General features: G+C 46.0%; 2 protein-coding genes across 4 annotated transcripts; one reads left to right on the forward strand and one right to left on the reverse strand.

Moving 5' to 3' along the window:
* Positions 1-262: 262 nt before the first annotated feature.
* Positions 263-27,530, reverse strand: KCTD14 (potassium channel tetramerization domain containing 14). 3 transcript variants are annotated; one of them, XM_007067405.4, is made up of 3 exons: positions 26,603-27,530; positions 4,559-4,910; positions 263-1,600 (listed from the first exon to the last, which is right to left on the reverse strand). In XM_007067405.4, the coding sequence occupies exons 2-3, from the start codon at positions 4,616-4,618 to the stop codon at positions 929-931; spliced, it is 732 nt and encodes a 243-aa protein (XP_007067467.2). In that variant the 5' UTR covers positions 4,619-4,910; positions 26,603-27,530; the 3' UTR covers positions 263-928. The 3 variants fall into 3 exon arrangements, with proteins under 3 accessions (XP_007067467.2, XP_043384062.1, XP_043384057.1); XM_043528127.1 differs by lacking the exon at positions 26,603-27,530 and adding an exon at positions 24,017-24,559; XM_043528122.1 differs by lacking the exon at positions 26,603-27,530 and adding an exon at positions 22,562-22,694.
* LOC102939003 (thyroid hormone responsive) lies at positions 22,101-22,617 on the forward strand. Its single transcript, XM_007067414.4, has one exon. The coding sequence runs from the start codon at positions 22,176-22,178 to the stop codon at positions 22,566-22,568; it is 393 nt and encodes a 130-aa protein (XP_007067476.1). The 5' UTR covers positions 22,101-22,175; the 3' UTR covers positions 22,569-22,617.
* Positions 27,531-27,547: the final 17 nt, after the last annotated feature.

The following is a 27,547-nucleotide window of genomic DNA, read 5'->3' on the forward strand; positions in this document are numbered from 1 at the left end:
CTTGATTATCATACACATTGTAAGGAGAGTGGTCACTTTAGATAAGCTATTACCAGCAGGAGAGTGGGTTTGTGGGGGGGTGGGGGGTGAGGAGGGGGGTGAGAAAACCTGGATTTGTGCTGGAAATGGCCCAACTTGATTATCATACACATTGTAAGGAGAGTGATCACTTTAGATAAGCTATTACCAGCAGGAGAGTGGGGTGGGGGGAGGTATTTTTTCATGCTTTATGTGTATAAAAAGATCTTCTACACTTTCCACAGTATGCATCCAATGAAGTGAGCTGTAGCTCACGAAAGCTTATGCTCAAATAAATTGGTTAGTCTCTAAGGTGCCACAAGTACGCCTTTTCTTTTTACAAAGATGATTTCCCCCCAGTACTGCAAACATGACCTGGGATCTGGAAGCCAAGCAAAGTTCGTTCTGCCTGTTATTGTATATGTGTAGCAATAGTAAAAATTCTGTACCAGATCCTCCAATGTGGCTACTTTGCACTGCACTGACAGCTGTTTCTGGCTGTAAAACTGGTTAACTCAGTCCCAGGACGATTGCCTCAGAGCTGGTGTAGAGACTACACTACCCGCAGCTCTGGCTGTTTACATAGAATGAGGTCAGAGTAAAGAGGATGACACCCTCTACTGCTCTGGTCCCCTGAATGTGGTTTCAGCCCCTTGGGGCTGTTAGCAATCAGTCTAAGGCTGCTCTGACTTACACTGGAAGACCAGGCCTGTACACGATAGACTCAGTTTTAGAATAGCATGGGGGCGGGGAGGATTTACACTCCCGTTGCACACACATCTCAACTTGTGAGGTGTGCAGTTTGGCCAGATTCCAGAATCTGATCTCTGAGAGATTTTCTATATTAAAGCAACAGAAGTCTATTTATTTTAATAGCCATTTAAAAATCACTGCCAACCCTTCCCTTTTGCTACCACCAGGTGAACAGAAATTTGTAGAAGAAGACGTAGGATTTGATCCGGAAGCCTTTCTCCGTGACGTGGGGCTGGAAGGAAATCTTGTATCCTTTGGCTTCAATGTCCATTTTAATGCAATCCAACAGGTCAGAAATGCTCGGCGTTGCCTTCCAGGGGCCAAACTTCACCACAGATTTCTTATCCATGTCCAAGCTGTTCAGGGTGTCGTGACACTTGGCTGCATCCTCCTCGGTCCTGACCACACACACTGTGACGCTGGACTGGCGGGAGGCTACCGCCTCCGCCCTGGCAATGCGAATCATCAGCTCAATGTTCTCACTGTAGCTGGGCACATGGGCCAGAAACTGCTTCCTTGCCACCACCTCCCCAAAAATCTGAGGGGAGTCCTCCAGCTGCTTGACCAGAGGCTCAATGTCATAGAACAATGCCTCTTTATACACATCCTGGATGCACTGGGTGGGCACCTGGTTACTGCGGAGGTATTCCAAGATGTACTTAAAATAGGTGCCTGGCCTGTCGATGAAGAACCTCCCCTCTGAGTCAGTCCTGAGCTTGGGCTGGCCAGTAAACATCTCTGCCAGCTTGGAGCCAGGGTGTTTCTTCAGGGTGCTTAGCGTTGTTGTGTACACCTCCCCGCCAATGTTTAACTCCACGATCGGTGACAGCTGCAATCACAGTGGGAAAATACCACACCCATTACATGTCAGAGCAGCGGGGAATTGGAATTAACTGGCTAGTGTGTCACTGCCCCCGAGTGGATGGGCTCAGAACTGCTCACCTCTGCATCTGAGTTCATATCCTGCTAATAGCTAACCAAGAGTCTGTCTAAGATACTTATATGATTCCCATTGCCATAATATCTAAGCAGCTCACATTCTGTAATGGATTTCTCCACACAACACCCCTGTGAGGTAGGGAAGTGCCATTATCCTCATTTTAGAGTTAGGAAGCTGAGGCACAGAGAGACTAAGTGACTTGACCAAGGTCACACAGGGACTTGAACTTGGATTTCAGATGAGTGCCCTAACTGCTGGACCATTCTGTCTCTTTGCATTTCCCATTAGCTCACGTGATAGAGGCCTATGCCTTGGGAACAGAAAGTGCTGAGGTCGCTCCCTGCTATTGTGAAGTTTCATTGAGGTGATAGCAACAAGCATGAGGACAACCAAGGATTTGTTACAGTATTAATAACTAAAGTTTTATTTTCCTCTCCCCTTAATTTGGGTTTTCCCTTAAGAGCTGGGACAAGAGCTGTGTGAAATTTTAGTAACAAAACCCCAAATTAGTTTTACCTATTTTGGGGCATTGTTATAAATCCAAAAACTGGACCAGATTAGCTGATCATGCACCACTGAAATGCAGCCATTTCTGGGGTGGAAGATAACAGCTGTTTATCAAGGCAGCCTAAACCTTTCCCATAGCGTTTAGGCCATGAAGTGAAGAAGAATATGCCAACCTAACACTACAGGGGAACTTACTCAAATTTGAATTTCTGCAGGCCATAATGTCATCACTTTTGTGGAAAATGCCATGGGATCCTTGAATGCCCAGAGAGGTCACAATCTTAGGCCTGGTCTACACTGGCAAAAACACCCTGCGCGCAGCAAATTTCAGGGTTGTAAAGCACCAGTGTAGACAGTGCACCAGCACTGGGAGCCGTGCCCCTCGGGGAGATGGTTTTTTTAGAGCGCTGGGAGAGCTCTCTCCCAGTTCTGCGCTGCGACCACACACGCCATGTTAAAGTGCTGCCCTGGCAGTGCTTTAGCGTTGCCAGTGTAGACTAGTTACTTCTGATGGCTCCTCCAGCAGCACAATATCCCCAGTGCTGAGTGATGAAAAAGTGACACCTCACCCCTTTCTGCAGAGCCACTTTATTTAGTGCTCAGTGCAGCAAAGCGTGGGTGGGGGGGAAGGATGGTTTTCTTGTTTATTTAAAAGTCAGGAACGAAGCAGGTTTGTGTTCTCTAACACAATTATTCCTGGAATGCAAGTCATGTGCTCTATACTGCGACAACCACACCCAGCTGCTGGAAAAGCATCAGGCACAAAACTGACTTCCCGTCGTAGCTCATCTGCTCTTTTTCATCCACATAGGGCTTGATCATGTAAGGATCAAATCCATCAGAACTAATCGCAAGCTTAAAGTGCTTTGCTAGGTCAGGGCCCAGGTGCTCAGGATTGAGCCTGTAGCCAGAAAATGTAGGGGGAACATGAAGGTTACATATAAGCTTAGGTCCAAGGAACAGTGAAATAAAAAGGGCCTGATTCTCCATTGCCCTGCACCTTGCTCAGTCATTTACACCAAAGCAAAGTGGGTGTACAATGGTGTCATTCACATTGGGAATTATTTTCACCCACCTGACAGAGGTGTAAATGACTGTGCCAGGTGCAGGAAAAGGAGACCAAGACCCAACAATACTTATATAGTGGAACCTCACTTAATGTTTTTACACTAGCCCACAAACTCAATAAGCCCCACCTGAAAACTAGCAATTTCACCCCACTTCCCAGCAAAGATCAAACAGCAGGGCTGGGAAGCGAGGTCTTGTACTGCTGAGCCTTCGCTCCTTTTACAGAAACCTTTACAAAGGGTTGTCATCAATGACTAACAGCAAACTACTCTGTCAAAGGAAATGAACACGTTTTACAACTCACTAATTAGTAACCCTTGGTGATGTGGTCTAGTGGCTAGAGCATTGGCTTGGGACTCAGGAGACCTAGGTTGTAGTCCTGCTTCTGCCACTGGCCTGCTGGCTGGCCTTGGACAAGTCACGTCCCAGCTCCGTGCCTCAGTTTCCTAATCTATAAAATGGGGATTGTGATACTGACTTCCTTTGTAAAGCACTTGGAAATCTCCTGATGACAAGCGTTATGTACCAGCTGGGTATTATTACTGGGGACTCTCACTAAGGGCAAGTCTACACTTAAAACACTCCAGCTATGCCACTGTAGCACTTCAGTGAAGAAGCTACCTACGCTGTGCACGTAGGTACTCTGCCTCCACGACAGGTGAATTCTCCTGCTGACTTAGCGCTGTCCACACCAAGGATTAGGTCGATTTAACTGTGTCACTCAGGGATGTGGATTTTTCATACCCTGAGCAATGCAGGTATACCAAGCTAATTTCCTAGTGTAGACCTGACCTGGGTGTCCTTAACATTAGCGTGAATTAGCAAACCTGCTATTCTAGTCTGGTGTCAATGTTCTGCAAATCTAAAATGCTAGGATAACTTCCTTGCAATTGTCAACTATATAACACCCCATCGAGCAAGAAAAGCTTGCGTTTTTGTTTTTTTTAAATTTTCCAACAAATACAAGTTAAACCCTTCAGTTCAGGAGCAGAAATCACTGCCGAGTGCAGGCCGTGTCATTGCCAGAACTCTTGTGTCTAAGCTGGAGGCACCATTATGCTCAGAATGGACAATGTGATCAAACTGGAACTAAAGGCTTTTCATACAGTCACCTCTGGGTCATATCTCTGGGTGCTGGCTGACCCCTGAGTCTCAGAAATGGCAAGCAGGCTAAAAGCAGCATAACATCCAGAATGGGGCAAAGGAGGATGCTGTTCCCACCCCCAAACTGCTGAGACCCCCATCAGGCAGAAGATTGCCAAGCCCCCTCACCGTTTGTAGACTGCTCGTGACTTGTTTCCCCAGGGATCGGTGCTCAGATGAAATGCTCATCTCCCCCAGGCCTGCAGGGCAAAGGAAGGGAGCGGGAGGCTCAGAGGTACAAGAGGAACTTGCTGCTTGGCACTCAGATCAGGGCTTCTCTCTGACTCTCCCGGCCTCTGCCAAGGGGTACAGGATAGCTCCAGGCTCCCTTCTCTAATTCTCCCTCAGCTTCTGTGCAGTGGCTCAGGTCTGTTCTCGGCTCCTGTATGTGACTCCAGCCCAGCTGCTGTCCTAAGGGCGCAAGTGTGCTCAGGTGCTGCTGTGCGACAGCTTACAGGTGTGACAGAGCGGCGGGCTGAGCCTGTAAGCGGAAGTGTGTATTCATCAGCCCTCTGGCAAGTCGCACACCTTGTGAGGGGCAGGGTGGACCTGGGCTGAGTGCCCAGTGCATCCGCCTGTGATACCAATGCAGTGACTAAACCCCAGACAATCCCTCCCAATGCACAGAGCCTGTCCGGGAGCACTGCCATGTGTGACAACTCTCTGGCTGAACTGGTTACTCCCTGCTGTCCCAGCCCTTCGGCCTCCTCACTCTGTTTAAAGACACAGTACGTGGGTTAGTCTGAACCTTACAGCCCATAGTTCACATGCGCTCTGGCCAACATGTCAAGACTCGGATGCCCATACGTGCCTGTGTTTTCTGGGGTGCTCAGACATTCATTAATTGGTGCAGGTAAAATAAGACCAGAGCCGAAGCTCCACTCAACCCTGAACCTTTTTTGATAGTTCACAAACGTTTGGTTAACATCCTTGCCTCACCGCATTTTTCATACACCTGGATTCACCTGGGATCAAAGGTGGAAAGTACCAGAAATTCCTTGGTTGTGGTATTGCCAGCCAAGCTGGAGTCAGGCAGCATCAGAAAACTCGTGGGGGGAGGGGAGGGGAATCTATGCTAATGAGATTTCCAGCCAGATTTTTAAACCACAGAGGTTCAAATAAGAGTGAATATAAACAGGAACTCTAAAGGAGATAGGGTGACCAGATCTTCTGCTATTATCGGGACTGTCCTACTATTAGGGACTTTGTCTTTTATATGCAATTATTCGCCCTCTATCCTCTGGGAAAAAAAAGTATCCCAATTTTTCCCACTTGCTATCTGGTCACCCTAAAAGGAGGGAGAGTGCTGAATCCAAGACCTGACCCAAAAACGTTGCTGAAATTCAGATCCATAGCAGAATCTTGCAGTACAGCCTCATCTCTGCTCCAGATTTTTTGAGGTTCACCTGTTACGTCAGAGGCCAGTATATCCTCTCCTTAGTCTGTCTGTCTTTCTCTCTTTGCGCCTCCTTCCCACAGCTGGACTGTGTCAGTTTGCAAATGTTCATGCCAACTCTTTTTTGCTTTTGCTTTATGTGGGTTTGCATCCCTCTCCCCCAGCAAGAACCAGGCCTTAAGGTTTGATCCAGAAAGAAGCTTGCAGCACAAAGTGAAAGAGATTTGAATTTGACTCATGTCACTAGTTTTTTAAATTAAACCCATCATCAGCTAAGGCTTCATCAAAGCTAGGCCAAGATTCCACTGAATGACTCATGCACCTGAATGAACCTTTCAGTGAACTTGGCCCAAGTCTTGACTTTATGATGCAACCCAGACCAGACGAGTGTGACATCCTGTTAGGTTATGTTCAGAGCTTCCTGCACAGCTGTAACCATTTCTCCCCAGAGATCCTCACGAATAATCCATGTCTGAGTTACTGTACATTCTTTTTAGTGCAGTGCTTGGATTTTCTCTTTGCCAGGCCTAAAGAGTTAACAGAGCTGAGTGCAGTGAAACCTGAGATGTCCTTGGAGGTAGGAGGTTGTGTGAGCCTCTTAACACATAAACAATCAAGACTCACTGGAAAACAGTGAGAGTTGGCAGGTCTGAATTTTCTAGGTCATTGATTTTTGCAAATCCCATTCTTACATGGGGACAACTCACTTATGCCTTTCGAACATCCTGGATTTAATTCACTTGTAAACCTGAAGCTGTTGACTGATATAAATTCAAAGTTCGTTCTGTACAGTGAGTTTTTGTTACTGGAGTCACCAGCCTCTATTCCAGCAGTTGCAGGATTGGATGGATGGAACCTCACCTCTCTACCCTTGCAAACTTTTAACTAGAGCAGTGGTTCTCAACCAGGAGTCCGGGAGCCCCGGGAGGGCCTTGAGCAGATTTCAGGGGGTCAATCAAAATAAACCAGAGAGGGGCCAGTGTTAGACTTGCTGGGGCCCAGGGCAGAAAGCCAAAGCCCGAGCCCCACCACCGGGGGCTGAAATCGAAGCCCGAGCAGCTTAGCTTCATGGGGCCCCCTGTGGCGTGGGGCCCTGGTAGGCAACTGCCCTGCTTGCTACCCCCTAACCCTGGCCCTGGCTTTTAATCTACTGGATATGCAGAAAACGTTGTGGCACAGGTGGGGCATGAAATTCTTATAGCATGTTAGGGGCCCCCAGAAAAAAAAGGTTGAAAACCCCTGAACTAGAGCATGGCAAATAAAGAGGGGAGAGGTTAGCTTTGTTAAAGCTCATCAATAGGATTTTCCAAAACCAAAATCAGGGGTGCTTATGGCTGCCTCAGGATCTGAACACAGGCCCTTCAACAACACAGCGCAGATCTCCCCCACTTAAGCAAAGGTGGTAGCAGTAGTAGGCTATTTCCTCTGGTGGACCAGCCTCTTGAACGGGTTACAGTTCCTGGGCCTCAGCCTCCATTCTCTTACCCCTGCTTTATGCTGGGGTCACTTACACCAGCATGTGACCCTGAAGAATCAAGGCCAGTGTTTGTGAAGCATTCTGAGTTGTCGGACTGAAAGGTGCCATGTCTGTGAGATGCAGGATCGTTGTTGCTCTGAAGCTGAGCTTGCAGAACCCTGCTGACAGCATGGCTAGTTTTAAGACGCTGTTTCACGGTCCTAGTATATGAGCTTCTCCCAGTTGGATTTTTTTTGTTATGGGTTTTTGATTTCCAACTGCCAAATCACTCCCGTTTGAAATGGGTTTAAGAACCCCTTCCCCCCACCCTTTCTCCCCAGGGGGCACGTCACTGCAAAGTTGTGGGCATTGTACACCTGCCTCTGAAGCCGCTACAACTGGCCCCGGTAGAGACAGTGGGCCCACTGGTCTGGCCTGTTTGGCTGTAGCCCTCCACCCTGTGGGGCTGCAATTGACTCCTGCAAGAAGCTTTGAACTGTCAGTGTCTGACTCCGGAACAAAGTCCTCTGCACTAGCACTACATGGAAACAGTTGCTCTTGCAGCCTGGTGCTCTTCTCTTTTCCTCCCCGTCGAAGGGAGGCTACTGGGGAAGGTGTGGGGACAGCAAACAATGCCCTGGAAGAGCACAGTCAATGATTTGGGGGGGATGAGAGAGGCGGAGCTGAGAGTGGGCTCTCATCCCCCCCAAAACACTGACTGTGCTCTTCCATAGCTCCCCACAGCCAGCTGGTTTGCGTCTCACTCTCCCTTGGGAAAGGGAAAAAAGGCTCCATAGTCTAGAGTGACAAGGTTCATGGGTTTCCCACCATCGGCATCTTCATTGTCGCTGCTGTTCTATGTGCCACAGGAAAAGCCACGGCGACCATTGTTAGGGCAGTTAGTTAGGCTCCTCCTTTAGGGGAAGTATAGCCTAGAAGCCTAGATTTTACCTTGTATTGGACTGCAATGTCAGCCCGGATCTCTGTATTGGGCTGTGCCTTGGCAAGAAGCCCTCGGAAAATCATTGAAAGCTGCTCCTGCACTTCCCCAACCGCCCTGTCCGCCAGCCTGAAGGAGAGGAGAATTCTTAGAACTGTTAACTGAGCAGGCCCAATCTATGAGGACCACAAAGGTCACAGCCCAAGCCTCAAGAATGATAAATGATCTGGAGAAAGGGATAAAGAGTGAGGTGGCAAAGTTTGCAGATGATACTAAACTGCTCAAGATAGTTAAGACCAAAACAGACTGTGAAGAATGTCAGAAAGATCTTACAAAACTAAGGAATTGGGCAACAAAATGGCAAATGAAATTTAATGTGGATAAATGTAAAGTAATGGACTTTGGAAAAAATAACCCCAACTATACATACAATATGATGGGGGCTAATTTAGCTACAACTGATCATAGAATCATAAAATATCAGGGTTGGAAGGGACCTCAGGAGGTCATCTAGTCCAACCCCCTGCTCAAAGCAGGACCAATCCCCAATTAAATCATTCCAGCCAGGGCTTTGTCAAGCCTGACCTTAAAAACTTCTAAGGAAGGAGATTCTACCACCTCCTTAGGTAACGCATTCCAGTGTTTCACCACCCTCCTAGTGAAAAAGTTTTTCCTAATATCCAACCTAAATCTCCCCCACTGCAACTTGAGACCATTACTCCTTGTCCTGTCATCTTCTACCACTTAGAATAGTCTAGAACCATCCTCTTTGGAACCACCTCTCAAGTAGTTGAAAGCAGCTATCAAATCCCCCCTCATTCTTCTCTTCTGCAGACTAAACAATCCCAGTTCCCTCAGCCTCTCCTCATAAGTCATGTGTTCCAGACCCCTAATCATTTTTGTTGCCCTTCGCTGGACTCTCTCCAATTTTTCCACATCCTTCTTGTAGTGTGGGGCCCAAAACTGGACACAGTACTCCAGATGAGGCCTCACCAATGTCGAATAGAGGAGAACGATCACGTCCCTCGATCTGCTGGCTATGCCCCTACTTATACATCTCAAAATGCCATTGGCCTTCTTGGCAACAAGGGCACACTGACTCATATCCAGCTTCTCGTCCACTGTCACCCCTAGGTCCTTTCCCGCAGAACTGCTGCCTAGCCATTCGGTCCCTAGTCTGTAGCGGTGCATTGGATTCTTCCGTCCGAAGTGCAGAACCCTGCACTTATCCTTGTTGAACCTCATCAGATTTCTTTTGGCCCAATCCTCCAATTTGTCTAGGTCCCTCTGTATCCTATCCCTGCCCTCCAGCGTATCTACCACTCCTCCTAGTTTAGTATCATCCACAAATTTGCTGAGAGTGCAATCCACACCATCCTCCAGATCATTAATGAAGATATTGAACAAAACCGGCCCCAGGACCGACCCTTGGGGCACTCCACTTGATACCGGCTGCCATCTAGACATGGAGCCATTGATCACTACCCGTTGAGCCCGACAATCTAGCCAACTTTCTACCCACCTTATAGTGCATTCATCCAGCCCATACTTCTTTAACTTGCTGACAAGAATACTGTGGGAGACCATGTCAAAAGCTTTGCTAAAGTCAAGAAACAATACATCCACTGCTTTCCCTTCATCCACAGAACCAGTAATCTCATCATAGAAGGCGATTAGATTAGTCAGGCATGACCTTCCCTTGGTGAATCCATGCTGACTGTTCCTGATCACTTTCCTCTCGTGTAAGTGCTTCAGGATTGATTCCTTGAGGACCTGCTCCATGATTTTTCTGGGGACGGAGGTGAGGCTGACTGGCCTGTAGTTCCCAGGATCCTCCTTCTTCCCTTTTTTAAAGATGGACACTACATTAGCCTTTTTCCAGTCATCCGGGACTTCCCCCGATCGCTGTGAGTTTTCAAAGATAATGGCCAATGGCTCTGCAATCACAGCCGCCAACTCCTTTAGCACTCTCGGATGCAACGCATCCGGCCCCATGGACTTGTGCACGTCCAGCTTTTCTAAATAGTCCCTAACCACTTCTTTCTCCACAGAGGGCTGGCCATCTACTCCCCATGCTGTGTTGCCCGCGCAGCAGTCTGGGAGCTGACCTTGTTCGTGAAGACAGAGGCAAAAAAAGCATTGAGTACATTAGCTTTTTCCACATCCTCTGTCACTAGGTTGCCTCCCTCATTCAGTAAGAGGCCCACACTTTCATTGGCTTTCTTCTTGTTGCCAACATACCTGAAGAAACCCTTCTTGTTACTCTTAACATCTCTTGCTTGCTGCAGCTCCAGGTGCGATTTGGCCCTCCTGATTTCATTCCTACATGCCCGAGCAACATTTTTATACTCTTCCCTGGTCATTTGTCCAATCTTCCACATCTTGTAAGCTTCTTTTTTATGTTTAAGATCCGCAAGGATTTCACTGTTAAGCCAAGCTGGTCGCCTGCCATATTTACTATTCTTTCGACTCATCGGGATGGTTTGTCCCTGTAACCTCAATAGGGATTCTTTGAAATACAGCCAGCTCTCCTGGACTCCCTTCCCCTTCATGTTAGTCCCCCAGGGGATCCTGGCCATCTGTTCCCTGAGGGAGTTGAAGTCTGCTTTCCTGAAGTCCAGGGTCCGTATTCTGCTGCTTCCCTTTCTTCCCTGTGTCAGGATCCTGAACTCGACCAACTCATGGTCACTGCCTCCCAGATTCCCATCCACTTTTGCTTCCCCTTCTAATTCTTCCCGGTTTGTGAGCAGCAGGTCAAGAAAAGCTCTCCCCCTAGTTGGCTCCTCCAGCACTTGCACCAGGAAATTGTCCCCTACATTTTCCAAAAACTTCCTGGATTGTCTGTGCACCGCTGTAGTGCTCTCCCAGCAGATATCAGGATGATTAAAGTCACCCATGAGAACCAGGGCGTGCGATCTGGTAGCTTCTGCGAGTTGCCGGAAGAAAGCCTCGTCCACCTCATCCCCCTGGACCGGTGGTCTATAGCAGACTCCCACCACTACATCACTCTTGTTGCTCACACTTCTAAACTTAATCCAGAGACACTCAGGTTTTTCTGCAGTTTCATACCAGAGCTCTGAGCAGTCATACTGCTCCCTTACATACAGTGCTACTCCCCCACCTTTTCTGCCCTGCCTGTCCTTCCTGAACAGTTTATCGCCATCCATGACAGTACTCCAGTCATGTGAGTTATCCCACCAAGTCTCTGTTATTCCAATCACGTCATAATTCCTTGCCTTCACCAGGACCTCCAGTTCTCCCTGCTTGTTTCCAAGGCTTTGTGCATTTGTATATAGGCACTTGAGATAACCTGCTAATCGCCCCTCATTCTCAGTATGAGGTAGGAGCCCTCCCCTCACAGACGTTCCTGCCTGATCAGGAAAGAGATCTTGGTGTCATCGTGGATAGTTCTCTGAAGACGTCCATGCCGTGTGCAGCAGCAGTCAAAAAAGCAAACAGAATGTTAGGAATCATTAAAAAAGGGATAGAGAATAAGATGAAGAATATCTTATTGCCCTTATATAAATCCATGGTACGCCTACATCTTGAATACTGCGTACAGATGTGGTCCCCTCATCTCAAAAAAGATATACTGGCATTAGAAAAGGTTCAGAAAAGGGCAACTAAAATGATTAGGGGTTTGGAACGGGTCCCATATGAGGAGAGATTAAAGAGGCTGGAACTTTTCAGTTTGGAAAATAGGAGACTAAGGGGGGATCTGATAGAGGTCTATAAAATCATGAGTGGTGTGGAGAAAGTGAATAAGGAAAAGTTATTTACTTGTTCCCATAATATATGAACTAGGGGCCACCAAATGAAATTAATGGGGAGCAGGTTTAAAACAAATAAAAGGAAGTTCTTCTTCACTCAGCACACAGTCAACCTGTGGAACTCCTTGCCTGAGGAGGTTGTGAAGGCTAGGACTATAACAGGGTTTAAAAGAGAACTGGATAAATTCATGGAGGTTAAGTCCATTAATGGCTATTAGCCAGGATGGGTAAGGAATGGTGTCCCTAGCCTCTGTTTGTCAGAGGGTGGAGATGGATGGCAGGAGAGAGATCACTAGATCGTTACCTGTTAGATTCACTCCCTCTGGGGCACCTGGCATTGGCCACTGTTAGTAGACAGGATACTGGGCTGGATGGACCTTTGGTCTGATCCAGTATGGCCATTCTTATGGGAACCTGAGGATGTGGCCAGCTGTTGATGGGTAAAAGTGAGTGATGCTTGATAGAATATTGCTTTTGCCTTCTCCCTCCCACAAACTTAGCCCCCTTTGTGCCAGTGTTTGTGTCCTGGCTGGTTCCTTGTCTCTGCACAGAACCGTGAGTATTGTGTGCTAGAACTGTTCTCGGCAGCCAGGTGAGGCCCATTGTGTACATGTCCTCAGGAGACCTGATGGTGCCCTGCTGACACCACTAGTCGATTAAGCCAATTCCACTTGCTTTTAAACAGATGACGCCACAAATGAGATCAACTCTATCTTGACTTAGGAACTCAGCCCCCACCCCTCCCCCCCTCCTCCGGACATTCAGCCAGCTTTTTGTAGGGGAGCAGGAGTTACACAGCGCTGCCTTTGTTTCTATGACTATTGTGTATGTAAAAAAACCCACATCATCAACTATCTTGGAGAAGAGGTTAGTGTGTAGCCAGATGGGGAGTAGCCAAAGACTTATGAGGGAACTTTGCTGCTCAGGAGGGTCACAGAGCAGTGAGGCGGAGAAGGGCTGAGATCTCTAGGTTGTGCCCCACTTTCCCCATAGCTCCTTGGAATCCATGGTGCTCATGATGCTTGGAATCATCTGCTCCATGGAGCTGTAAACCCCTCCCCTCATGGACTTTTCACTAGTAGCTTTTCTCTTTTCCAAGGCAGAGGAATAGTACATAGATTGTAAGTTCTTTGGGGCAGGGAATGTCTTTTTGTTCTGTGTTGTACAGTGCCTAGCACAATGGGGGTGCATTTTATGACTGAGGCTCCTAGGCACTACCGCAATACTAGAGTAGTATGGCCTAGTGGACAGAGCACTAGATTGATACTCAGGAGAGCTGGGTTGCGTTCCTGCCTCTGGTGTGCTGAGTGACCTTTGGCCTGGATTTCCCCACTCATAAAACAGGGATAATGATATTCACCGCCTTTGTAAAGTGCTTTCAGATCTTCTGATGAAAACAGATGGGATCCTGGTGCCTATCCAATGATAAATAACTTGGCAATGCCTTTTATTGTGAATAAAAAGGTGGTTTTTATATTGTATAAAATATGTACTTAACAATAAACTGGAACAGCTCCAAGCTGTTATTGTGGGTCTGCTAGGAAAATAACATCAGCTGTAAAAGTTTTTTTTTTTTTAAAAGCAGATGTATTTTTCCAGTAGATTGGAACTGCCTCTTCTGTTCCAGATTTTAACATAAACAATACAGTACAGTAGATGAGTATTTTATAGCTCTTTCTAAAAATAAAATAAGACCTGGTAAAAATTAAATACTTACAGAAAGCTGATGCTGTGACATAAAGTGAAATAAGAAAATTAAAGTATAGGAGAGTGGGTAAACTAGAACTAGGGGGAATTCCTCTCTCTCTCTGTAACCACCTGTTGTCTCTTATCTTGTACTTAGATTGTCAGCTCTTTGGGGCCAGGGGACTGGCTTTTTGCCCTGCATGTATAGTGCCTAGCACAATGGAATCCTGATCCATGGCTGAGGCTCGCAGGCCCTACCGCAGTACAAATAATAAATAATAATAATATATAAGACAGCAAAGGAAAACTTGTAGACACCGAATATCAGGAAACATCTCCTACCAGGGAGATCTGTTCGGCTGTACACTCCCATGAAAAGCCCAGCAGGAGCCCTGCTGCTTGGGTTGTTTTAAGTCGGACTGGACAATAAAATGGACTCTAGGGGAAAAGCAAGGGGACTAGATTACAAGTCAAGCATCCATAATTCTATGGAGGTTATACCTGTTTTTGACTCCTGCTACTTTGTCTTTTATTTTGACAGGGTGTTCACTAAGACCTCAATTCAGCAGAGCTCCCCAGCTAAACCCAATTCGGATCACAACCCCCCACTTCCTTGGGCCATTTCTAACTTCTTTGAGGCCCCAGCATGTAAATTCAGGGTCAGATTTAAGCCCAGTGGGTCAGAGCGGTGCATATGGCCCCTCCTTGTGTCTGCAGGGGTAGCTGTGCTGGAGTTGGGATTCACCCTGGGGATGGCAGTTTTACATGCCAGCTGGGACTCTGCCATCAAGACTGACTGGGAGATCCACTGAGTCTGCTTATCTCTGGCTGGGCTGCCACCTCTTGGAGTTTTTCTAAGGACTGCAGGATGGAGCCTTGTCAGGAGGGCACAGTAGAATCTTATTAGTCTTCACTAATGACTGTAAGATAGCTAATGTAACACCAAAATTTAAGAACAGCTCTAGAGGTGATCCTTGCAATTACAGACCGGTAAGTCTAACGTCAGTACCAGGCAAATTAGTTTAAACAACAGTAAAGAATAAAATTGTCAGACACATAGAAGAACATAAATTGTTGGGCAAAAGTCAACATGGTTTCTGTAAAGGGAGATCATGTCTTACTAATCTATTAGAGTTCTTTGAGGGGGTCAACAAACATGTGGACAAGGGGGATCCAGTGGACCAAATGTGATCCAGTGGACATACTGTACTTAGATTTCCAGAAAGCCTTTGACAAGGTCCCTGACCAAAGGCTCTTACATAAATTAAGTTGTCATGGGAAAAGAGGGAAGATCCTTTTAGGGATTGAGATCTGGTTAAAAGACAGGGAACAAAGGGTAGGACTAAATGGTAAATTTTCAGAACAGAGAGAGGTAACTAGCGGTGTTCCGCAAGGGTCAGTCCTAGGACCGATCCTATTCAACTTATTAAAAATGATCTGGAGAAAGGGGTAAACAGTGAGGTGGAAAAGTTTGCAGATGATACTAAACTGCTCAAGACAGTTAAGACCAAAGCAGACTGAAGAACTTCAAAAAGATCTCACAAAACTTAGTGATTGGGCAACAAAATGGCAAATGAAATTTAATATGGATAAATGTAAAGTAATGCATATTGGAAAAAATAACCCTAATTATACATACAATATGATGGGGGCTAATTTAGCTACAACTAATCAGGAGAAAGATCTTGGAGTCATCATGGACAGTTCTCTGAAGACGTCCACACAGTGTGCAGCAGCAGTCAAAAAAGCAAACAGGATGTTAGGAATCATTAAAAAAGGGATAGCGAATAAGACGGAGAATGTCTAATTGCCCGAATATAAATCCATTGTACACCCACATCTTGAATACTGCATACAGATGTGGTCCACTCATCTCAAAAAAGATATACTGGCATTAGAAAAGGTTCAGAAAAGGGCAACTAAAATGATTAGGGGTTTGGAACAGGTCCCATATGAGGAGAGATTAAAGAGGCTGGGACTTTTCAGTTTGGAAAATAGGAGACTAAGGGGGGATCTGATAGAGGTCTATAAAATCATGAGTGGTGTGGAGAAAGTGAATAAGGAAAAGTTATTTACTTGTTCCCATAATATATGAACTAGGGGCCACCAAATGAAATTAATGGGGAGCAGGTTTAAAACAAATAAAAGGAAGTTCTTCACTCAGTGCACAGTCAACCTGTGGAACTCCTTGCCTGAGGAGGTTGTGAGGGCTAGGACTATAACAGCATTTAAAAGAGAATGGGATAAATTCATGTAGCTTAAGTCCATTAATGGCTATTAGCCAGGATGGGTAAGGAATGGTGTCCCTAGCCTCTGTTTGTCAGAGGGTGGAGATGGATGACAGGAGAGAGATCACTAGATCATTACCTGTTAGGTTCACTCCCTCTGGGGCACCTGGCATTGGCCACTGTAGGATACTGGGCTGGATGGACCTTTGGTCTGACCCAGTATAGCCATTCTTATGTTCTTAATGCCTGGGAGACCTAGTCCAATTTACTGACATCTGCAAATTTCCAGCTCAGCAATAGCAATAGGAGACCCCCCTACACTGACCCCACTGCAGTTAATTGTCTCCTCAATTAAGGGTCATGCCCTGAGCCATCATCAGTCACCACTGGTAGCTCCTAATCACTCCTGCGAGGTGCTGGCCACACTCAACTCCCACTGACTGCAGCAGTTAGTGAAGGACGCTGGATCAGCACCTTGCATGGTCTGATCCTCAGTGAAACACTCCTAAATTAAACAGAAGCTGCCTCAGCCTGCACAAACATTGCTGTGGGTCCCACCCTTTGCTTCCCAGCCATTTATCAGCGCCACCCTGTAGGTACACAAATCCCATTTGAGGAATGCCAATCCACCCCAAGCAGGTTCTGTGATGGATGCCCTGGAATGTAGGGACTCCACTCCCACAATGGAAATTGCTTATCAGCATCTCCTTGCCAGAGATCACTGCTTGGTGACCCTAATACAAAGTGCATTATGGTTTCTGACCACCCGTTCGGAGCCAGCTCACCCAGCACCTCCCTTAGCACTTCCAAAATTCTCACCCTTGCCCTGAAGCCCATGAGAGGGGAAGAGAGCATACAAAACTAACTCCTGAGATCAATTATAAATAGCCCCGCTGAGCTATCAAGATGTTCCTGTGCCTGAGAAAACCAGATGAGTTTATTATTGTCTCTAAGTCCTTTCCTGTACCTGCTTCTCCACATGCCTCCCTCACTTGTGTCACATTAAACGTAGTTTGTAGGCGCAGGGTAGTTTGTAGTAGTGGTGCAGGGCCCATATCTTTACAACAGATGTGGGGCATTTAGTGTGTATTATCAGGAGTATGCTCTCCTCTGGATTATCTGCTAGGATCTGATGGGATCCCTGACTAGACAGACCATCAGTCTGTTCTGGTCTTGCATTTTCTAGTCTCCTTTGTTTCAACTTTTCCTTCCTTCCCACGCTCTTTCCATTAGTCTGACATACACCATTTTCTAGCAGCTGTAGCTGTGTGGGTGTCATTATTTATAACTCCCCCTAGCACAGCAGCCCTGTTAACTGTGTTGACATGAGCCAACTCGGCTGCTGAAAGAGATCTGTCTCCCTGCCAGCCTCTTTAGGAAAAGCAGGAGTATTCTAACACCCTGGGCTGCCTCCAATCCCACGTCAGAATCACGTTAATGCTGCCAATCTGGACAGGACTGGGAAAACCCACAGCACAGGGAATAGTGTGCGCCTCAAAATGGTTCAGTCCAAAGAGGGGTTCAACCTGCAGCACAATCCCTGACTCCCTCCAGACCCAATGCAGGCCACTCTGCATTGGCTGGGGTCCATTTTGGAGGAGGGTACTAGAGACTGGGTGGGCCAGAGGATGGGCTGGGATGAAGGGCCCCATCCAGCCCCATGGCAATGAGGTGGAAAAGATAATACAGCTCTTCCTGGAGTCCGGGGGGGCTATTGCAGCCCAAGGGAGACCCTTGTAGAGCTCCAATGGAGCTGTGCCTCTGTGGAGCTAGGGGTTGGAGCTAGCATATAGGCTAGGGCCTTCTCACTGATAGCCCTGGGGTCCTCTGTGGAGCAGAGTATCGCAGGCTGGACCAGCCCCCGCTGTGCTCTCTCACTGACTTATGCAGAAAAATACCCAGAAGGATGAAGCAGCTACCAAACCCCACCCAGTTTATTGTGTATGTTCACTGCTCACCCTGTGTGGGGCTCATTGCTATATTAAGGCTTTACACTCCTCAGTCCCATTAGCGCTTAGTCCACAGCAGCACAGACATTCCCTGTCTGTGCCCATCGTCGGGAGAATGTCTTTATGTAACCCTTCCTTGGCCCTGGGCACCTTACATTACCCTCTAACCAGTGGAATAATCCCATGCCGGAATATAGAGTGTTAACACATTCCCATGTTAATCTTGTTCCCTTCAGAACTAAATCTTTAAAGGAGCCAGCTATCCCACATACCTGGGACAGGCTCTGCTGAAGGGAATGAGCAACCCAGATCCGCCTGGAGATAGGTTAACTGCTGAGACAGCTGGAAGACAGTTAGTTAAGCAAGGAGCACCTGAACCTGATAAAAGGCACAAGAGAGCTTAGGTGGAAGCTCCTGAGGAGAAAGGGGAGCTCCCAGGAGCCTGAACTAGGAAGAAGGGATGCCCCTAAAGGCAGGGAGATAGGAGCACCACTTCTGCCTGGCTCAAGGGCAGAGAGAGAAGGGATTGCAGAGCTCTCCAGGCAGGGAGAGAGCCTTAGCAAGTAGGGGAAACACTACAGAGCTGCCCAGCCTGCAGGGAAGCTGTGGCCTTACAACAGAAGGAACTGTTACTGTCACTCAGGGACTTCTGGTTTGGAACTTAAGTTTTATCTGTGCTCTGGCTTAAAAGGGGCTCCTTTCAGAAGGCTTTATTAAAGGGACATCTGTGTAGAGTATTTGACTTCTTGATCAGGCTGTTAAAGGGACCTCATTGTTACCTCATTGACACAGCACCCGAGCTTTGGTTTCTATTGCAAAGCTGCCCTGTTTCCCTTACCATGTCTGCACTAGACATTAACAGTTGATTTAAAAACTACAGCTGCTCTATGAGTCTTAACGGGCTGCAGAGCAGGCAGCCGAGAGCCAGTTGCTGAGAGCAGGGCTACACTTAACACCCTGTAGCTGTAAGCGCTGTAATAAAGATGCTCCTACACCGGCAGGACAGAACTCGGCCACTGGCACTGCTAATCTACCGCCGTGAGAGGCTGTAACTATGTTGAGGGGAGAAGCTCTCTTGCCGACATAACGCTGTCTACACGTGGTGGTAAGGTCAGTATAACTATGTTGCTCAGAGATGTGGATTTTTCACACCCCCAAGTGACAGTTATCCCATTGTTAAGTCTGTAGTGGAGGCAGACTTGAAAGGCACTGAGGCCCAGATTCCCCCATTGAATTCTGTAGGAGTTAGATGCCGAACACCTTGGTCCAAGGTCTACACCCTGCAGGCTTGAGCCGTTAGTGCATCAAACTGAAAAGTCACCTTGTTTAGTCTTTTGCACCTTTCATGGGAGGATCTCAAATCACTTGAATATTAGTTATCACCCCACTTTTTCCACAGAAGCACAAATGGAGACACAGAACATCAAGGGGCTTGGCAGTGGCCACACATCAAAGGAGTGGCAGAGTCAAGAATTGTGCCTCAAAGTCCTGACCTCCCCCCCTTAAGTGTTGCCAACCCCAAATATTCAACAGCTGTGAGTCAGGCCCCCACATCATGAGATTTTAAAATAAATACATGGATGTGTGTGTGTGGTATTTGCCTTCTGCTTTTTGAGTTATTAGGGAGCACTTGGGTCCTTTTTTCAAGCTTTTCTTCACAGTTTCGAGGACTGGATATTTATTTTTTAAATGAACGATGAGATTGTTCACCTAATCACATGACTCCAGGAGCTTTAGAAAAGACACCAAGTATCACAAGACCCAAAGCCACAGGAACTGGGAATGCTGCATTCCTGGGCTCTAACCAGCAGACCACACTCCAACAGATCCAATGACCGAGCCTAAGTTACTAACCTTGTGCTGTAGCCAACACCAGCTCATCGCAGATACGCTTTCCACAGAGTTCAGTGTGCCTGTGAGGGCCCAGGCCCATCTCTAGTTCCTCTGACAATCAGGATCAGGCCTTCACTTCTGTCAACAGCTGAGCTTTTAAAATTCTGAAGCTTTAGGGACCCCTAGTGGATGGAGTGAGGCCTCAGCACCTCTGAGAATTAGGCCACTTTTATTTAGGAGCCTAACTAGCGACTATGGGGACAGATTCTCAACTAGTGTAAATTAACACAGCTCATTGACTTCACAGGAGGGACAACAATTTACATCAGTTAAAGATTTGGCCCTTAGTTGCCTAACTTTAGGCTCTCAAGTTTGAAACCGTAGGCTAGAGGACAAGTCTGCCCTGGCAAGAAGGAGTGGGTGACTCAGTAGATCTTTGCATTCTTTAACCTCAGTCTATACGACTATTAAAAAACATTTTTTTATGGGATCTACAACTGGATGGATCCTGTTTTTCCTTTTAAACTGGCATATTTTAAAATCTATGAGTGCTGGTAATCAGTAAACCACTTTATTTAAGAATACTGGGCCAGATCTTCAGCGGATATAAATTGGCATAGATAGCACCAGTGAAATCGATGGCATTATGCTGATTTATACTAGCTGAGGATCTGGCCCATGAAGAGCACCTGTGCTAGGAAATCACAGGGAAGATTGCTTTGAGAAGAGCACTGTGCCTTTAAATAACTGAGAAAACCTCAAAAGAATGGATGTAATAAAAATTCCAAGAGAATTCTTGCAGGAGATATTTTGGGGACTTGCTGGAGTCATTCATGCAGTGGTTTTGTTATTGTCAGTGAGACCCATCCAATCCAATGCACACAATTCATGTTCATCTGTAAAATTCTTTCCCAGATTAGGACTAAATTTATTAGCCCACTCTTAACACCACAAAGAGAAGGGAGTAACTAATGAGTCAAGCGAAAACAGGATACTGGGATACCATAAGTAAAGAAGAGGCTGTCCATTATGAAAAGGATACCCTTCAAATACAGGACACCATAGAATGCCTCCTAGCACTCCTGTGAAGTGTTGTTATTCCCATTTCACAGATGGGGAAATAAAGACAAAGAAATTCAGTGACTTGCCCAAGGAAGCACTGAATCAAGAATAGTACATACCCAGCCTTCTGCTCTAAACACTACACAACACTTTATTTTCCATTTGTTTCAGTGGGTTTAATTAATGGAGTCCAGGTGGGGCTCATTTCTCCCATGAATTTGGTATCAATATTTTCAAGTGCGTTAGCTCCACTGGGCTGCTTCCCTTTCATCTGCCACTTAAAGATCATTTGGAGGGTTTTTTGGATAGCAACTTAATCTATTGGCTAAGGCACCGCATTGGGAGTCAGGGGACACAAGTTCTATTCCTGGCTCTGATCACAGGCATTTCACCTCTTTGTGCCTCTGTTTCCTTCCCACCCCTCATCTGCCTGCTCTATTTAGACTGTAACTCTTTAAGGCAGGGATTGTCTGATACCGTATATTTGAACAGGGGCTAGCACCATAGGGCTCTAATCTCAGCTAGGCCCTCACCACACTACTGTAATACAATCCTCAAAAAGTGAGAGTCTCTTCAAGATGGCTAAAAATAAATCCTCTTCACCAGCTGAAAATATGGTTTGCCTGTGTCTGTTCTAACACAGTGAAGTCTAGGACCACCTGCTAATACAAATTTTGACTAGATATATTATTCTGTCATCTCATCATTTTTCTCTCCCCCCCCCCCCCCAATCTAGACAAACTTCCAACTCTCTCTCGGCCTCAGCTTAATAAAATGTATCTGGTTTGCTGATCACTTGTGAGAAACATCCTTGCTGAGTCTCAAGTTCTAGATATGCATATGGGTTTCAAGGTTACTCAACTCCTCCGTTGCTGGCAAGCTATGTGCAAATGTAATGAATTAGGACAAAAGGGGAAATCATTACTCTATGCAGCCTTCACGTCTTGCATCAGCTTTTCAGACACCAGCTTTTCCAGTTTTTTTGGGGGGAGGCAGGGGAAGGGGGCAGGAAAACTCTGTTCCAAACAGCAGTTATCCTCATGGCCATTTTCTTATCTGGTCATTGAAAGATAACGTGACCTATGAAATTCCTGCTTTAAGGTCAAGTTCTGAAATTTAGTTAAGGATCATTTTGGGGGAGGTCCAGTTTGCAAATACAGACCCAATGCTGACCCTGAACAGATTACTAAACAGATTTTGAGACCTGCAGAGGCTCAGTGGTGTGATTAGCTGGAAACAGAGGAGTGTCTTTAGCTGGTATACACACCCCTTCCTTCCACTGTTAAAAACCACCTGTCAGCTGTGCTCCTTTCACCCTCATCATAACAATCAAGCAGCCTGAAAGGCTTCAGCGCCATCAGCCAGCATCCCTGTTAAGACCTGCAGAAACCAGATTCAGAGCCGGAGAAGCTGTCTGACCACAGCCATGGAAGAGTACTTCTCTGCCATCCACAAGATGGAACAAGTGGTTATGTTTCCCAGCCTCCTCAGAGGCGTCTACATGGAACAGCAGGATGACACATCCACTGGTGATTTTGGCAACAGGGACCTGTATGAGTACTACATCCAACTGAAATCCATCAAACTTACAGTGGAAGGTAGACTGGAGCCTCTAAATGAAAGCAAACACCAAATCACCAGCAGAGACGAAGTACAAGAGAACGAAGAAGAGGCCGATCTTGAAGGACTGCTTTATCATCACTTTACAGGCTTGTATCGTGTCCTGACCCATCTGACCAGAAAAGCCAATGCCCTGACCACAAAATACAATGAAATTATAGGACAGATCAACCAGAGTGAAATGACACATACCTGGTGAAACATCCACCAATAACTTCAAAAGGTGAGACCTCATATGTTACATCTCTGTTGAAGTTTTCTGAGATGCCAAATAGTGTCCACTCCCCTTTCTCCAAAATCTAAGTGATTATCAGTCTAGTTTAACTGATAATTATGTGATCAGCATCTAGAAACAGCAGGACCCACAGGTTCAAATCCTAGCAGGGGGGGATTAATCACTTTCTTCCAGGTAGATAAATTGCGCTGAATCCATTTTACTAAATGGGGGTCTTTTACTTGCCTCTTAAAAATCATTTTAAAGAGGGATTTGCTTATTTGTCTTAAGGCAGACACTTCACATTGTCCACCAACTTTCAGATGAGACCTTAATAACTACGGTTCTCTCTCTTGCTGTGTGCAGAGAAGAGAACACAGAACACTTGTAGTAAGACTAGTCTTTTGGCTGAGGATCCTTGGGAGTGCCATATGTTGGGGACCCTACTGGCTATTGTATAGTGCTGCTATACATCCTGTAGTTGGCAGAGTGCTTTGGGGTGAAAGCTGCTCTATAAAGATGACATTAATTTTTCTGACATTAGAAAAATACAAGTACTTGAAATTATGCTTCAAGTTTGAAATTAACTGATCAGTGAAAAGTTCAAATGCTTCCTTCAATGACAAGCTCTTGGAGGCAGGGACTGTATTTTGTGCGTGTGTGCGCATGCTCCTGTACAGCACTAGTACGAAGATTTTGATTCAAGCCTCTAGGGACTCTCACAATGTATGTGGTTAATAGGAACAGAGCTATGTTCCAGGGGGAAACCTCATCTCCTGTACTACTTGTAATAAATGGAGGGTTAATGGGGGTTAGTATGTGTCAAAGACTTAAGAAAAACAGTACTTTGTAATTTAAAAAGTTAGGTATGATTCAAGCACTGGAACCTAGAAATGCCCTCCTGTGTTGGCTATTTTGAATGACAATACATGCAGTACCAAAATCAGTACTTCCTCAAACACGTACATCAAAGAGAACATGCCAAAATTGCTGACTATTTTGTGATTATCCCACAGGACAAACTACCACCCCTGTGCTGCATACAGTTGACGTCGTGCGGCAAGTACTGCTGGTGAATTACTTGACTGACACCAAAGATGCTGGCCATCTGATAGCCAATGGTTTTGTAATAAGCAGAATAAATGTGATCATTCCTTGCTGTAACATGAACTCATTGTCCATCTCAAATACATCTCGTGCATGTTAATTTTCAACTACCTGGGCAAAAATCATTGTATTATGCTGCTGCTGTGTGAGGTGAAAATCATGGGTAAGGTCATCCTCTTTTCTTACTTGTAACTGTACTTTTAAAAGAGGGCTGCTTCCACCCACTACTTGGTAATAAAACATCACAAACTGAAATGACCTTTTAAGTTTGTTTGGTTTCTTAAAAAACCTGGCCTAATAAAGCCAATTCTTGAGCAACATCAAACCTGTCTTCTGCTTGCTATGCTAGCTGCCCATTGAATACCATGTCAAAGTCAAGATTTTGGTTCTTATCTTCAAGGCATCACTGGTTCAGGCCCAGGATACCTGAAAGATCAGAGAGAGTTCAAAGATGAGGAACTAAGTCCATAGCTCCACTCCTCAGGCACATGTAACTTTGTACCTCAAGCATAAAGGCTGCCTGCGAAGGAGACAGGGTTTTCTCAAGGGCTGGTCCAAGGCTATGGAATGAACTCCCCACGGAACTAAAAACTTCACCAACCTCACCATGTTCCACTCCAAGCATAAAGGTGCATGTCTTCAATCTGCTTCTCTAACACCCACAGAGCACAGGGGATGTAACACATTAAATTACTTATTAAAAAACCCACTCAATTTCTCCTTTTAGAGAAGAAGAGGGAAAGAAAAAATGACATGTGATGGTTGCTAGTCATGACTTCAAGGGGGTCAGCATTTTACTCATGGGAGTTTTTCCTCTCCCTACACCAGCGAAGTCATTGGCAGCCAATGACCCAGCCACTAGGGGAGGCTAGCCCCTGGCCCCTCCCCTTCTACCTGAGGCCCTGCCCCTCCTGTCCCCCCTCCTCCCGCAGGAGCCCAGAGCGCCCCACTGTGGCTCCCAGCCCCAGTGCACCGGGCAGCGCAGCAGCAGTGCCCCCAGTCCCGGAGTGCCAGATGGCCAGCGTGACCCCAGTGCCAGCTGCCCCAAGTCCCTGCGGCAGGCTGGCCAGCCCCAACCCCGTCCAGGGCAGAGCACTGGGAACTGCAGGAGGACTCCTAGGGGCAGAGCATGGGCAGGACCATGCCAGGCTGTGTAGGGAGGCACAGCCTCCCGCATCCTATGATACCCGCCACCCATTAGTGAAGGTCAGGTTGTCTGGGAATGAGGCAGGAGGGGAAACACTTTAGCTCTTGGGAAGGAAGGTGATGACTGCTTCCAGCAGAAAGCACAGTGCTAGCTGATTCAGATAAGTGTTACTGGCAGATCTACTACAGGATATTTGTCCACTCTCCTGGGTGCAGGATAAACCTATTGTTCACTAACAGCTTTAGCTGGCTGCTTGTACAAAACATACCACGACAGACAAATGGGATAGTCAAAGGAAGGGAATAAAAATAAGGGACTTCAATCACTTAACAAAAAGTTATGCCCCCTCCCTTTCCCCTGCCATGTTTTAAACAGAGCCAATGTACGCCTTGCTGATTTAACCATTTGTTACTTGTCAGTTGGTTTGCTTCCATAAACTCCCAAATTACTGTACATTGCACTGTATACCCAGGCTTTTGGGCTGTGCATCATAATTGTCTGATCTCAACACAGCTCTGGGAATGTTGTTTGTTCACCGCTAGGGCAGAGACACAACAATTGTTGCAGATCACATGGAAGAAAGTGGTTCTGCTCTCCCATTAGGTGGTCATTGCACGGTAGTTATTATACAATAACCCATATTCCTTCTTACCCAGCATATTTATCATTCAGAATATTCCCCCCTCAAAGTAATGTTTAGAAGGTAGAGAAAATGAACTAAGTATTTTAGTCTCAAAATTTAAAGATCACTTTTAAGCAGAAACAGTGATGGAGGCAATCTGATCAAGGAAGTTAATCAAGTCTCTGCCACGTGTCCTCTGGAGGTAGGAAGGATTACTGACATGCTGCACTGGAGCTAAACGACAAAAGCAGAGGGCATGCTACCTCAACAGAGATCAAACTGTAATGGCTCCTCTAGGCAAGAGGCATTCTGAAGATTAATTTCAGACACTGCAGGAAGTAAAGGCAGTGCCTTAGATAAGATTGCTGTACGTTGGGATTTAGTAGCATTGGAGTAATTTGTTAACAGCACATCTTGGGAAACCAATTTGAGAAATTAGTTTATCAAGTGGTGTTCCCACCAAGTCTTTCCTAGATCAGGCACTATTCAGTATTTTCATTAACTATGTGGCTGATGGAGTGGACAGTACACTTATAAAATCTGCAGGTGACACCACGCTGGGAAGGGTTACATGTGCTTTCGAAGACAGGATTAGAATTCAAAATGATCTTGATAAATTGGAGAGTGGGTCTGATATCAATAAGCGGAAAGTCAATAAAGACAAGTGCAAAGTACTACACTTAGGAAGGAAAAATGGGGAATAACGGGCTTTGCAGCAGTACTGCAGAAAAGGATCTGGGGGTTCTAGTGATCACAAATGGAACATGAGTCAAGAGTGTGATGCTGTTGAGAAAAAGGCAAATGTCATTCTGGGCTGTATTAACAGGAAGACTTGGGAGGTAACTGTCCCACTGTACTTGGCACTGGTGGGGTCCAGGTGAGAGCAACAAAAATGACAAGAGGTTTAGAAAACATGATCTATGAGGAGAGGCAGAAAGAATTTGGAATGTTTAGTCTAGAGAAGTGAAGGATGAGAGGGGACCTAATAACAGTCTTCAAATATGTAGAAGGTTGTTATAAAGAGGATTGTGACCAATTGCTTTCCACGTACAAGGGAAGGACAAGAAGTAATTAGCTTAATTTGCAGAAAGGAAGATTTAGGTTAGATATTAAGATAATCATTCTAATGGTTAGGATATTTACCTAGGGAGGCTACGAAATCCCCATCTCTGGAGGTTTTAGAGAACAGATTAGACAAACACCTGTCAGGGATGGTGTAGGTATACTTAATCCTGCTTCAGTGCGAGGAGATGGACTAGAACAGACAACCACTTGAGGTCCCTTCCAGCTCAACATTTCCAGGATTCTATACATGGATAAAGAAAAGTTGGAACAGTAACTGCAGCAAAATAAAAGGTTTAAATACAGCAACAAATTCTGCACCAAACAAGGGTCATGAGCTTAAAGCATGGCCCAAAAGTGATAAACCAGGATGTGCGCCAAGGGCATGAGAGAGCAGTTTGTGCAAACTTGGAAAAGCTTATTCAGGAGTTAAACTTTAACTAATTTTTCAGATATTTGTCTTGGATCTCAACTCAATAATGAGGAAAGAGACTGGGTCACACCACCCCATAGGTCAACAACTTTGTTTCAATGTCTAATTTTAGACACATCTGTATTTAGGCAGTTAAATAAGTGGCCTGATCTTCAGAGATGCTAAGCCCCTGCAATTCCCACTGAAGTTGAGGAATTGTGGATACTCAGCATCTCTGGGGAAAAGAAAAAACAACAAACGTTGGTGCCTAGATATGGATTTGTGGGCCTAACTTTAGGCACCAAAGCTGGAAAAATTTGGATCCAAGTAATAACAACAGAGACAAAGCAAGTGGAGAATAGAATCCTAAAGGGGATCAAGTATGGATGCCTTGTCAATACTGCGTTCTCTCTCAGCCAGTATGGAAACCCTTCCTAGCAAGGCTAACTTTGGCCCCAATCCTGCAATGAGCTCCGCATAGGCAAGGCCACAGTGTGACCAAGACTCAAGGAATGCGTTAACAATAACAGAAGGCAGGGATTAAATTTCACTCTCAGGAAGAAGGGGACCTGTATTTTCCTCTACATCAACAGAGTAGTAACTGACCTCCACGA

The sequence above is a fragment of the Chelonia mydas genome, chromosome 1 (genome assembly GCF_015237465.2).
Source record: "Chelonia mydas isolate rCheMyd1 chromosome 1, rCheMyd1.pri.v2, whole genome shotgun sequence".
Taxonomy (NCBI): Eukaryota; Metazoa; Chordata; order Testudines; family Cheloniidae; genus Chelonia; species Chelonia mydas.